This window comes from Apus apus, chromosome Z (assembly GCF_020740795.1).
Source record: "Apus apus isolate bApuApu2 chromosome Z, bApuApu2.pri.cur, whole genome shotgun sequence".
Taxonomy (NCBI): domain Eukaryota; kingdom Metazoa; phylum Chordata; class Aves; order Apodiformes; family Apodidae; genus Apus; species Apus apus.
In genome coordinates this window covers 36741817-36753038 of record NC_067312.1, presented here as the reverse complement: position 1 = coordinate 36753038, position 11222 = coordinate 36741817, and the positions used below count along the sequence as shown (strand labels likewise).

Here is an 11222-nt window from a genome sequence, read left to right as displayed (position 1 = left end):
AATATTTTGACTGCGTGAAATAAATTTATAATTTATTTAATTATGATTGTAATATGTATTTACATTCTAGAGCTGTATTTTTGCAAAAGTGATAAATCTCTATGGCCATTTTGCATTTAACACAATAATGCACTTCAGGCCAGTTTTTCAAAAGTAATTAACATTCCCAATAAGTGAAAAGATCTGGTTCTGTGTTATGCACTTGGTATCCCTCTTTGATTGTTCTTACTCTTCTTATTTATAGGTGATGGGAGATTAATTTTTTCCTCACACTGGCAATACATCCAATCCAAGGTCACTTAAGCAACATAAGAGCATACAAGGAGTTTGCTCATATGAATAATTGTTCTCAGCTTAATTTATGACTTTTTAAAGCTTCTCAAATATCTGTGTGCTGAACACAAAGTACAATAATACTACAATAGTATCATAAATCTGCCAACCACAAACCAATGGGTGCAACAACAGAACAAAAATAAGCAGCCAAGTCTCAGACTGAAAACACAATTTATTTGACATCTTCATCAAGACATAACCACCTGCAGACAATTGTCTTTGCAATGCTGTATGCTTGCACAGGAGGCTGGGGAGACAGAAAATGATAGCTTAAGACTAGTTTTCATCCAAATAAAATCCAAGACAGAAGTCAGATTTCCCAGGGTACTGTGCAAGGCCTAACCTTCTCTATTATATGGCGAGAGAAAGCAAATGGCTGAATTTTAGAGTATTTTTTGGCTTCTCTATTGATTCTCTTCCGATTTAATATCAGAACTCAGACCTGTACTCTAACAGCATTGACATTAGTTATGACTCAGTTACTCATATGGGGTTAAAAAGGAGTATTTAATCCAAGTATCTAACCTGTTCCCATGTGAGCATTTGTATTGGCAAGGCACGGCACTTATATCTTCAAGTGAGATCAATGCCTAATTTAATTAGCAGTGTGTATGTATTAAAATACACATATGTATTTCAAAGCTTATACACATTTTATATATATATATATGCACCTATATTTTAATGATAGGACTTTTGTCTTATGAGTTTAAAGGAAGAGAAATAAGGGTGAGGAGAAAGAAAATATTTTCCCCTGAGTGAAAATAGGTAGAGGAAGCTTAACTGAATTCTGGAAGTATAAATCATGTGGAAGAGACAGGATTCAGCAGGTCACTGACCTATTATGAAGAGTATTATTTTATTTCAACATTTCTTCCACTACTAAAACATTGTAGAATAGTAGAATGGTTTGGGTTTGAAGGGACATTAAAGATCATCTATTTCCAACCCCCTGCATGGGCAGGGACACCTCCCACTAGATCAGGCTGCTCAGAGCCCCATCCAACCTGCCCTTGAACACTTCCAGGGATGCAGCCTCCACAACTTCTCTGGGCAACCTGTTCCAGTGTCTCACCACCCTAATAGTGAAGAATTTTTTCACAATGTCTAACCTAAATCTACCCTCCTCCAGTTTTAATCCATTTCCTCTTGTCCTCTTGCTACAATCCCTTGCCAACAGTCCCTCCCCAGCTTTCCTCCCCAGGCTTTCTGGGCTGCAAGTGCACATTCCCTACCCATGTGGAGCTTCTCATCCACCATCACCCCCAAGTCATTCTCCTCTGGACTTTCAATCCTCTGGATTTTCAATCTATTTTCCACCCAGCCTATATTGTGCTTGGGATTGCCCCCACCCAGGTGCAGGTATTTGCACTTGGCCTAGCTGAACTTCATGCATTTTGCATGAGCCAACTTCTTGAGCCTGTCAAGGTCCCTCTGGATGGCATCCCTTCCTTCCAGCATGTCAACCTCACCACACACTTTGGTGTCATCAGCAGACTTGTGGAGGGTGCACTCAATGCCACTGCCCATGTCGCCAACAAAGATGTTGAACAGCACTGGTCCAAGTACTGACCCTTGGAGAACACCACTTGTCACAGGTCTCCATCTGGGTATCAAGCTGTTGATCACATCTCTTCAAGTGACCATCCAGCCAGTTCCTTACCCAACAAGTGGTCCATCCATATCATTCCAGTTTGGATACCAGGATGTCACACAGGCCTGGGTTCCACTCTCTGTAAACCTTGTAAGCTTGGCCAGAAGCTCCTTGCTCATCCATGCAGGCCTCCTGGCACTCCTGCCTGCCTTCCTCTTCATTGGAATTCCTTTCTCCTGAGTATGGAGGAGGTGATCCTTGACTATGGACCAGATTTACTGGGCTTCCCTCCCCTCCGGTGCTTTGTCTCATGGTACCCTACCAAGCAGATCTTTGAAGATACCAAAATCTGTTCTCTTGAAATCAAGGTTAGTGAGTTTGCTTTGCTCCTTCCTTGCTGCCCTAAGCATCCTGAATTCGACCATGTCAGTCACTGCAGCCCAGAATCCCATTAAGTTTTGCATCATCAACCAGCCCATCGCTGTTGGAGAGAACAAGGTCCAGCATAGCACCTTTTCTTGTTGGTTCCTCTACCATTTGGAGGAGGAAGCTGTCATCAATGCACCCCCAGAACTTTCTAGATTTCTGGTGCTTTGCTGTGTCGTCCCTCCAGCAGATAATCCGGGGGGTTGAAATCCCCAAGAGCACCAGGGCCTGTGAGCACGAAACTGCGCTTGTCTGCCCGTAGAGGGCCTCATCTGCTCGTGATGGTCTGGTGGCCTGAAGCAGACCCCCTACTATGATACCTCCTGCAATCTCCTGTACTATGAAGAAATGAAGGATATTTCTGTAGCTTTTTCTTCTAAATTCTCCTTATAATGCCTGTAGAATTTTTGAAGGAGAGGATCTAGGTAGTCTAAGACATATATAACATTCTAATACCCGGTTGAAATTAAACGAATGTGGTTAAAAAAAAAAAAAAAAGACAATGAAGTCATAAAGCAGAAAATGAAAGTGGTAACTGTAAAAAGCATACATAAGGGGGAAAACCTTAAAAACCAAAAAATGATGAAAGAAAACTTCTCATACAGAATAATGAAATTTCAAGATCTGGAGAAAGAGAAGCCCACAAATGACATTCAGAGCATCCCAGCCTGTCTCTCAGAATTTATCCAGAGGAAAGGAGGAACGTTAGAGTTTATCTTTACCATGGGTGCTTTTGGCTTGGTACAATTTGGTCTCATACTGTTGTCCACCATCACCATCTCCAGTCTTCAGTGTAATCACCTTCAACTACAGCAAAGAAAAGTGATTGAGAACAGCCTGCAACTTTTGGACAAAATGGGCAAAACATTTCCTCAACAATGTCTAAGAGAAAAAATGTCCTTCAGTTTTCCTGAGCAGGTTCTAAAGCCCAGGCAGAAAGACACTGTCAAAGTGGCCCTTGAAGAGATCTTCCAACACATTTTCTATATCTTTAGTCAAAACCTGACTCTAGCTGCCTGGGACAGGACAGCTTTGGAACAATTCCAAAATGGAATTTATCAGCAAATTGAGCTATTGGAGGCATGTGTGATCAAGAAGCAGACCCTCTACTTTAAGAGTAAAGAAGTCAACAGGCTGAAACTGAAGAAGTACTTCCAAAAAATAGACTGTTTTCTTAAAGACAAACAACACAACCTTTGCTCCTGGGAAATCAGCCGTGCAGAAATGAGGAAATGTCTTCAGTTGATTGATAAAGTCATATGGAAGCTTAACAACTAAGGTACAAAGATTTTGACCAGATATAACTTAGCTTTAAAACTATTTATGTAGATTATATTTATATGTGTTCTTTGTTCTTGGCAGTGCTTATAGTTAACTTTGATTGGGTTTAAATAATTACATTGCTGAAATGTATTTTTGCAAATGTTATGTATTATTTAATGTAAGTAAATTTTTCCCATGGTAAGCAAGGTGTCTACACCAGCTATAAATTAATCTATATGGCTTTTTAGTGAGGGTTACTCCATAGGAAGGTATAGTAATCTAAGGTCCTTTCTAACCCAAACCACTCTATGATGATTTTATGATTATGACAAATAGTGTCATCCTATGGTGACTTCTGCTGAGAAAATGTGCTGCTACTTTCCATCTAATTTTCAGCTACATATAGAGAATCAAGTATTTGTGAATGGACTACACATTCTTCATCCTGGCTACTGCAATCTCAGACATCACTGTTGAGTTCTGTGTTGGATGCTGCTGCATGAAATTTTCTGCCTCTCTTCCTTTGCTCACAAATTGACACAGAGGAACATAAAGTACTTGGTATCCCAATGGATTTCCCCTCCAAACCACATAGTTTTGAGTAATAATTGCAATATAATTTAACTATTTAAAACTACTTGCAACAAACTGGGCAAAAATCTGCTGTCTATCAGGTCAAGCATGGATTTTACCCTTGGGAAATTGTCCCTGGGTAACTCCATTTCAAATGGTTGTATTTTCTCCAGTCCCTTGCTGTATATTAGTAAGGGGGAAAACAGTTACATCCAAGCTCTGTTATCTAAAGAATATTGGTAAAAATTTAGTAGAAAAAGAAAGAACAAAAAAACAGCTTCAAAACAGAGCTATTTCCCGTGACCAAGACTGATGTATGTTCGGCACAGGCTTCTAGGTCTGGCATAAAGAAGCAGAGGAGAGAAAGCATGGCTGTGGCTCCCAAGGGAGGGTAATGTTAGTTCCAGAGGGATGAAATTGCCAGAGGTAGGTACAAGCATCAGGTGAGGAAACACTTCAGAGTTTCCCCTAATCTCCAGTTATTCAGAAGAGTATTCAATGGGGCGATAATAAAAAAGGTATATCTGAACAAAAACTTGACTGGTAAGAGGAATAGCTATGGTACACCAGATGTCAGGTACCATATCTATGACACAGGTCTCTTTTGCAGGGTGTATATACTCTCCTCTCTATCACTCATGGATGCAAACTAAAGAAGTGACAAGAGACACAGGTATCAGGTCTGAAGCTGAAATACCAGAAATAAAACCAGATGACAACTTCACCATAATCCAGAATAGGAAAGACTGAAGAAACAGAGAAACGCATCAGAGCCATTTTTCCTCCTGGTGACACCCTGCTGCAATTGTTACAGCAAAATTCGTATTTCTTGGGCTTTGTAACTAACGGCACTTGAAAAGACCCTGCTGCGAGACTGTTTCAAATCTTATTTCTGATGCTTGCTTGTTTTTGCATCTCTTCAAGCCTGTGCAATAAAAGGACATTCAGCCTTCCTGCTTTTCTGGTTCTGATATCCTAGGTAGCTTCTGCGATGCAGTAAACTGTTATTGAAATGGCCTAATAATTTCTGAAATTTGGAAATAGCACAAAAGATTTCCAGCTGCCCTCCCCTGAAGGATCCCAGTTTTTATTGCCTCACTTGCCTGCAGCGGGAATATGTTAATGCATGGTCCACTAATTGTTCATAAACTCTCATACCATTAAACTTACTTTTTTCATAACTTTTATAACTTTTCATAACTTTCCATAAAAATCTAATCACCAAATAAAAATATGTTTTGAAATATTTCCATCAACAGGGTACTTCGCTGCACAGAAAAAAAAAAACACGAATGGGCACTAGAGGGCAAAGTGAGATTATAGACAAGTGTAAGAATTGCAGGTGAATGCACGTGTATTTTGGCAAGGACAGGAGCTCATAAAACAGATGTCTTATGTTGGGGGAGAAGACGGGCTGTTCTCCACACCAGAATTTCATTTAAATTACTTTTTGGGCAGCTGTGAGGGAATAGAAATTATTTGTACTGAGACAATGTCTAGAAGTCCCATTTAAAGATGGGGACCCTGGAACAGACATACTTGCACAACAAATAAAAAGAAAAAACAGAAAACCAATATATCTTTGTTTTATTCTTACTTTTTAAAGAAAGGTAAAGGAGCTCTTAAGGCAAAGGAAGAAAGTGGAAGAGTCAGAATATCCTTGCCTCCTTGCCACTGAAACATTTTGGACCAATCTATTTTAGCACCATTCTGTTATCAGGTCAGCTGTATATTACACCCTTGGTTAACTGAAACCATCTGGTATTTCTTTCAGTTAGTGTTTTTCTAGAAGTTAAACAAATGTAGCAAAATACAGTTTTAACATACATTCTTTTAAAATCTAAATGAACAAAATAGTGACTGTGAAGTCTCAAATCCTAGTAAAATATTAGGGTTCTAATTCTAAGGGTGTCAGTCCTCAGTTTTGACTGGCAGAATTAATCTACTTTGCTTTAGAAATAGAATGCAAAGCAAAAAAAAAAAAAAAAAAGGTGAGCAAAGCAATTAAAGATTGCATTTGATACTTTCCAGTAACATGACTGTGCTTTTTAATACAAAAAAATCTTCCTACCAATCCTCATATAGGTAAGGATGAGCCATTTCTATTAGTGCTTCCCATGCTTGGACCAACATGAATAAATCCTGGTAAGGTGCAAGGGCTTTTTCAGCATTGAGGTTTCCTAGCAGAGGAAACTCTAACAAGGAAAGTGAGGACAGTCTTGCTCCTCAGCTGGCTGACATGCTGTTGCCACAGCCCATTCTGCATCCCAGCAGGCAGCTGCAGTGCTGCCCCAGGGCCACCCCACCAAGCCCACCTTGCTTGCAAGCGCAATTTAGGCTCTTCATTAGTTGTGTCCTGGATAAATTCCTATTCTCTCCATACATTAACACTTAAATCCCCAGCTCACATGAACTGGCAACCCTCTGTTTTAATTTCAGGGGGAGCTGAGGATGAAGCAATGGTAGGTGACGAGCTGATAAGCACAGTAAATTTAATGTCCTGCCTCAGTTCTCTCCACAAGAGGCTGCAAGATTGTTTCATTCTTTAAGACCAGCCTTCTAAAGTCAAAGTGCTTGCAATTAAGATCCTTAAGTCACATCACATTTAGCAATGATGTCAATCTTTTAAGCAAATAACTGCTTTTGAAAGTGTCAAGTAAACACAGCTAACACTCACCTCTACAAAATACTTGTTAAAAATATGGTAATGCATTTGCAAAGTCAAAATCCATATTAAAGAGATTAAATACTGAAATTTCAAATAGCATTATCTGCCCCTGCACACCATCTACCACCATGTCTACTCACTGTAATTCTTATTGTCCATTGTATTCCTCTACTTTCTTATCATGGTAGGCCAGAATCTGCACAACTTCCTCTGGACTTAGTTGGATGGAGTACTGTGTGTTACAGTTCATTTTCCCAGAAAGGAAATACCTTGACAGACATCTTTATATAAAATAGAAATTCTTTCTTCTATCAAAAAAACCCCAAACCAGACCTGTTTGGATTCAAATATTTTTTTTTAGATGTTCCACTTTTTTTTTAAGCAATTAACATATTTCTCTTTGAGTGTCTTTGGTTTTGAGGTGGACTCAGTTCTGGCCTCTGTTTTTGGGAAAAGCTCACATTGGCTGTAGCAGATCTTTTATTGTGACTGTATTTTTTTAAAGTTAGAAATAACCTCCTGCTGCTTGTAGTACAATTCAGCTAATGTCCTCAGGACAAGCAATAAATCCTGACAGTGCTACTCACATGTATTTAAGAAGGATTTCTGCTGAATGTTATTACTGGTCATTATAAGTATTCATTATAAGTATTTCAAGATGCCAAAACCTTAATTTTCTATCTTTCTGCTTTTTTTTTTTTTTTTTAAGAAAAAAAAAAAAACCACAACAAAAGAAAAACAGGGCACACCTCCCTCTCCTTTCCAGTTCCCTATATCAGGGTAACAGTCACTATTTGTGCAACCATTAAACTAGAAAATGTCAGAAGCTCTTATCGCAACGTCCGTTATGAGTGACGTGGTAAAGATTAACACCTAAAAAAAGGGAAATCTGCCAGCCCATCAGGCTGTAATTCCTCTTTGTTATTGGATTGGCCCATGGGTCTCATCCAGCAATGAAACTGAGTGCAGTGAACTGGGAAGCACAGAGACTGGAGAAGAAAGACTCATTTCAGAACTGGGTATGTCTTTGATGTTTAGTTAATCTTTTTGCTGTCTCCCTAGCAGAATCAGCGAATTTCTCACTCAGCTGAGAAGAGGCTGGCTGGGAATGAGAAGGAAGGACAGGAACCTTTACTAAAGGATAAAAAAAAAAAAAAAAAAAAAAAAAAAAAAAAAAAAAAAAAAAAAAAGTGAGTGTTGCTATTTACTACACTCTCTGTAAGGAAGTTAATTTGTACAAAAATTGTTACCCTAAAAAATACATTATCTTATGCTTGAATATGTAACTCAGATTCTTTAAGAACAGTAGAACCAGGTTATAACAAACATCCTAAAAAGAAGTCACTCTTTGCATCATAAAATCAAGTTGCTTTCAAGTTGAAATAGTTTTATGAAAATCATAATTAAAGTGTATTACAGAAACACAAAGGTTTGCATTTTTTTTTCTGTACTGAGAGCATAGTCAGTAGTTTCCTACTGATGAGACCTCTGCCTGGCAATTGGGGCAATATCTTGTGGTCTGGGAGATCAATGCTTGAAAAAAATTAATCCCCCAAATCAATTTATTCCTACAGAGTTGTAGAGCTGCTTATGAGTACAAAAATCAAACTAGAGGCCTGAGGACCTGCTCCCTCAAAGACTCCCAGGAAGAACAAGTAAGGAGACTGTCACATCTCCTCCAAGTTACATTTTTCGAAGGTCTGGACAGGAGCTGCTGGAATGCTCTTGTCTGTCTTCCCTTACCCTTCCTTTTGTTCTGCTCCAGCTGCGGGGCAGTGGCAAGGAAATGCCACCAGTCTGCTTTTTCTGAAATACCCCTGCCTGCGTGACAGCTCAGCTGTTCTGAAAGATGCTAAATCCAAAAGGTCACTATGGCCAAAGCCAACCAGATGGGCTGGGATATTTTTTTTCCTCCAAAAGAATTTCTGAACTCCACCCACTTTCACCTGATGAAATTGTAAAGCTAAAAATTCTGCCAGCTCTGTGTCTGTTTGGTGGACTCCTGTGGCACAATGCTTGCTCACCCAGTATGCCTTTCCTCATCCTAAAGCAGCCAGGAACTTCATCTGGTGTGACTTTACTCAGTCAGCTGATGCCAAGTCAGCTCTGGTAAGGCAGGTCTCTGCTGAATTTACAAAACTGTCAGGGTGTGAGGGGCAGGCAGCTGGCACAGTTGCTGCTTCCTCTTTTGCCCAGTTGGAGTGTACAGACAAAAGCCCTGACACTTTTCCCTATTAACTTGCTTGCAGTGTAGAGATGACTTTGCTTCCTTGTCTGCCTCTGCACAGCCTTTCTTTTCTCACGGACAGTGGTAGTCACAGGATGTAAACACCAGCCTGCACTGTACAAATAAATACTTTGCCTGTTAGTGAGACATAAGTGTCCAGCACTGCAGCACATCAGCCCCACGGTCCCCAGGCAGCCCATGATTTACTCTTCTGCTTTAACTGAACTTAGTAATACTGGAGCGTGTGCTTCCAATTAAGCAACTGTTTAGTGTTTAAGTGCTGTGATTTACCAATGCTTAGAGTAGTGTTAATCCACTGTACAAAACACAGGCTTGAATTCAGGTAGCCAAAAAAATCTTATGGATGAAAGGAGACATAAAGTTAACAGGAACATTGAAAATTAATGTGAAGATGCGAGGTTTGTTTTCTTAAAACACATCTGCATATTGGTTTTATACCAAATATTTGGAAACAAAAGCTATGCATAAAAGAAGCAGATGTTTTATCCTGGTGATGTTTCCTATTTGAAGAGAATGAGATTCTTTCCTTATCACATGGAACATTCCGGTGCTGCTGTTAGCTTCTTTCTTAAAGCACTCCCTTGCAATGGTTTCTGGCACAAGCTCTGTGCCCAGACAGAACATATTTTTCCCATATCATGAGGCAGGGAAATGGTGATGCACGGAAACAGTTACAATCTGTTTAGATTTTGAGAAATCCAGGAGATTTAGGCTTAGCATGTGCTGAAGAGTCATGAAGCGTGTTTTAAGAAATGCCAGCAGTTACATACAAGCTATTTTTGATGCTGGTTAAGTAGTCTCTAGGCAGAAGTTTTTCTGTAAGAGAAGCAGCTGGAGTAGAGAAAGAAGTTTACTTATCAAAAATAAGAGCTAGATTTTTTTCCAGGACCTATTCTACTCTTCCTATGTCCAGCTAATGTGTTCCAATATTGCCATTTAATATTTGTTTTAATCTAAATGTCTATGCAGCTTACACAATTGTGAATGTTTTAAACAAAAATCCTTTCTTCAAACCCTGTGTGCTTGGAAGTGTTCCGACTTTGGTCTAGTGTCATAACAGCTTGAGGGCTTGGCATATACCAGCATCATTGCTTCCATTGACATCCATCACTTGTTTCACATACCATCACACCAGGAGACATTTTTCCAGCAAGCAACAGGCCTCCAGTCCACAGGGACAAGGTGCTAAGAAAGGAAAGCCCTCAAAATGCTCCAGTGGAAGGCACCACCTCTTCAGCAGGGGTTGCTTTGCTGTGAAGCCCTACCTGGGACAGGGCAGCACTAGCTGGTGCAAGGTCCCCACATAGTGGCTGCAGGCTGCCCAGACCACCCCAGCTGTCCCCCTGCCTCCAGCCACCATGGAAAGGAACTGGTGGCCAGCTCACAAGTTCCTGCAGATGCACTTGTCATCTGAGGGGGTCTTTAATTTGGCAGCTGCCCACAAGAAGGATTTTGCACATCACAAAGCTAGGTGAGCTTTGTTGCTCTTAGGTGTTTTCCTGATGTTTTAAAAGAGCAGTTCTTCCTGCTGCTGGATCTTGTTACAGTCGTGAGCTCAAATCCTGGCAGTATTAGTCACGCCAGTTGTCCTCCCAGCAACACCAAGTGTGGTAGCTGTTTTGCAAGAGCTATGGGCTGAGCCTTTCAATAGCCATTTGTTTAATTCTTTCACCCTAGATTTAGCACTGGTTTATTATTCCCTCTTGAGAAAGAAATACATTTTCTAGGCTAGAAAAATATGATGGTTCTTGTGCAGTAAAAGTGAGCTGCCACACCAGCAGGGAAATGAGGCATAACTGCATGACCCTGCTGCTAAGGTCCCAGGTGAGAGAGAGAACCAGGAATAAAAAAGGTGTCCCACTGTGTTTGCCAGGAAACCACCCACTTGCCAAGGAGGCATTTGTCACCTCTCCAGGACACCACACGGTACTGAAGATGATCTTGCCAGGAGCTCAACATGACTCACAGTAGGGATGAGACCCAGTAAGGCACATTTTATTCCCCAGACTTTTTGTACTTACACACCACATCTATACTCATTATGTCCTTGGTGACTTCTTCAGTCATAGCATCAAATTTCAAATCTCACCGTAGCTTGGGATGTGGCTTCCACA

General features: G+C 40.3%; 1 protein-coding gene across 1 annotated transcript; it reads left to right on the top strand.

The window, feature by feature from the left end:
- The first annotated feature begins 3079 nt into the window (after window positions 1–3079).
- On the top strand, window positions 3080–3634 carry LOC127395662 (interferon kappa-like). Its single transcript, XM_051642897.1, has one exon. It carries the CDS (start codon window positions 3080–3082, stop codon window positions 3632–3634), a length of 555 nt encoding a protein of 184 aa, XP_051498857.1.
- The last annotated feature ends 7588 nt before the right edge of the window (window positions 3635–11222 follow it).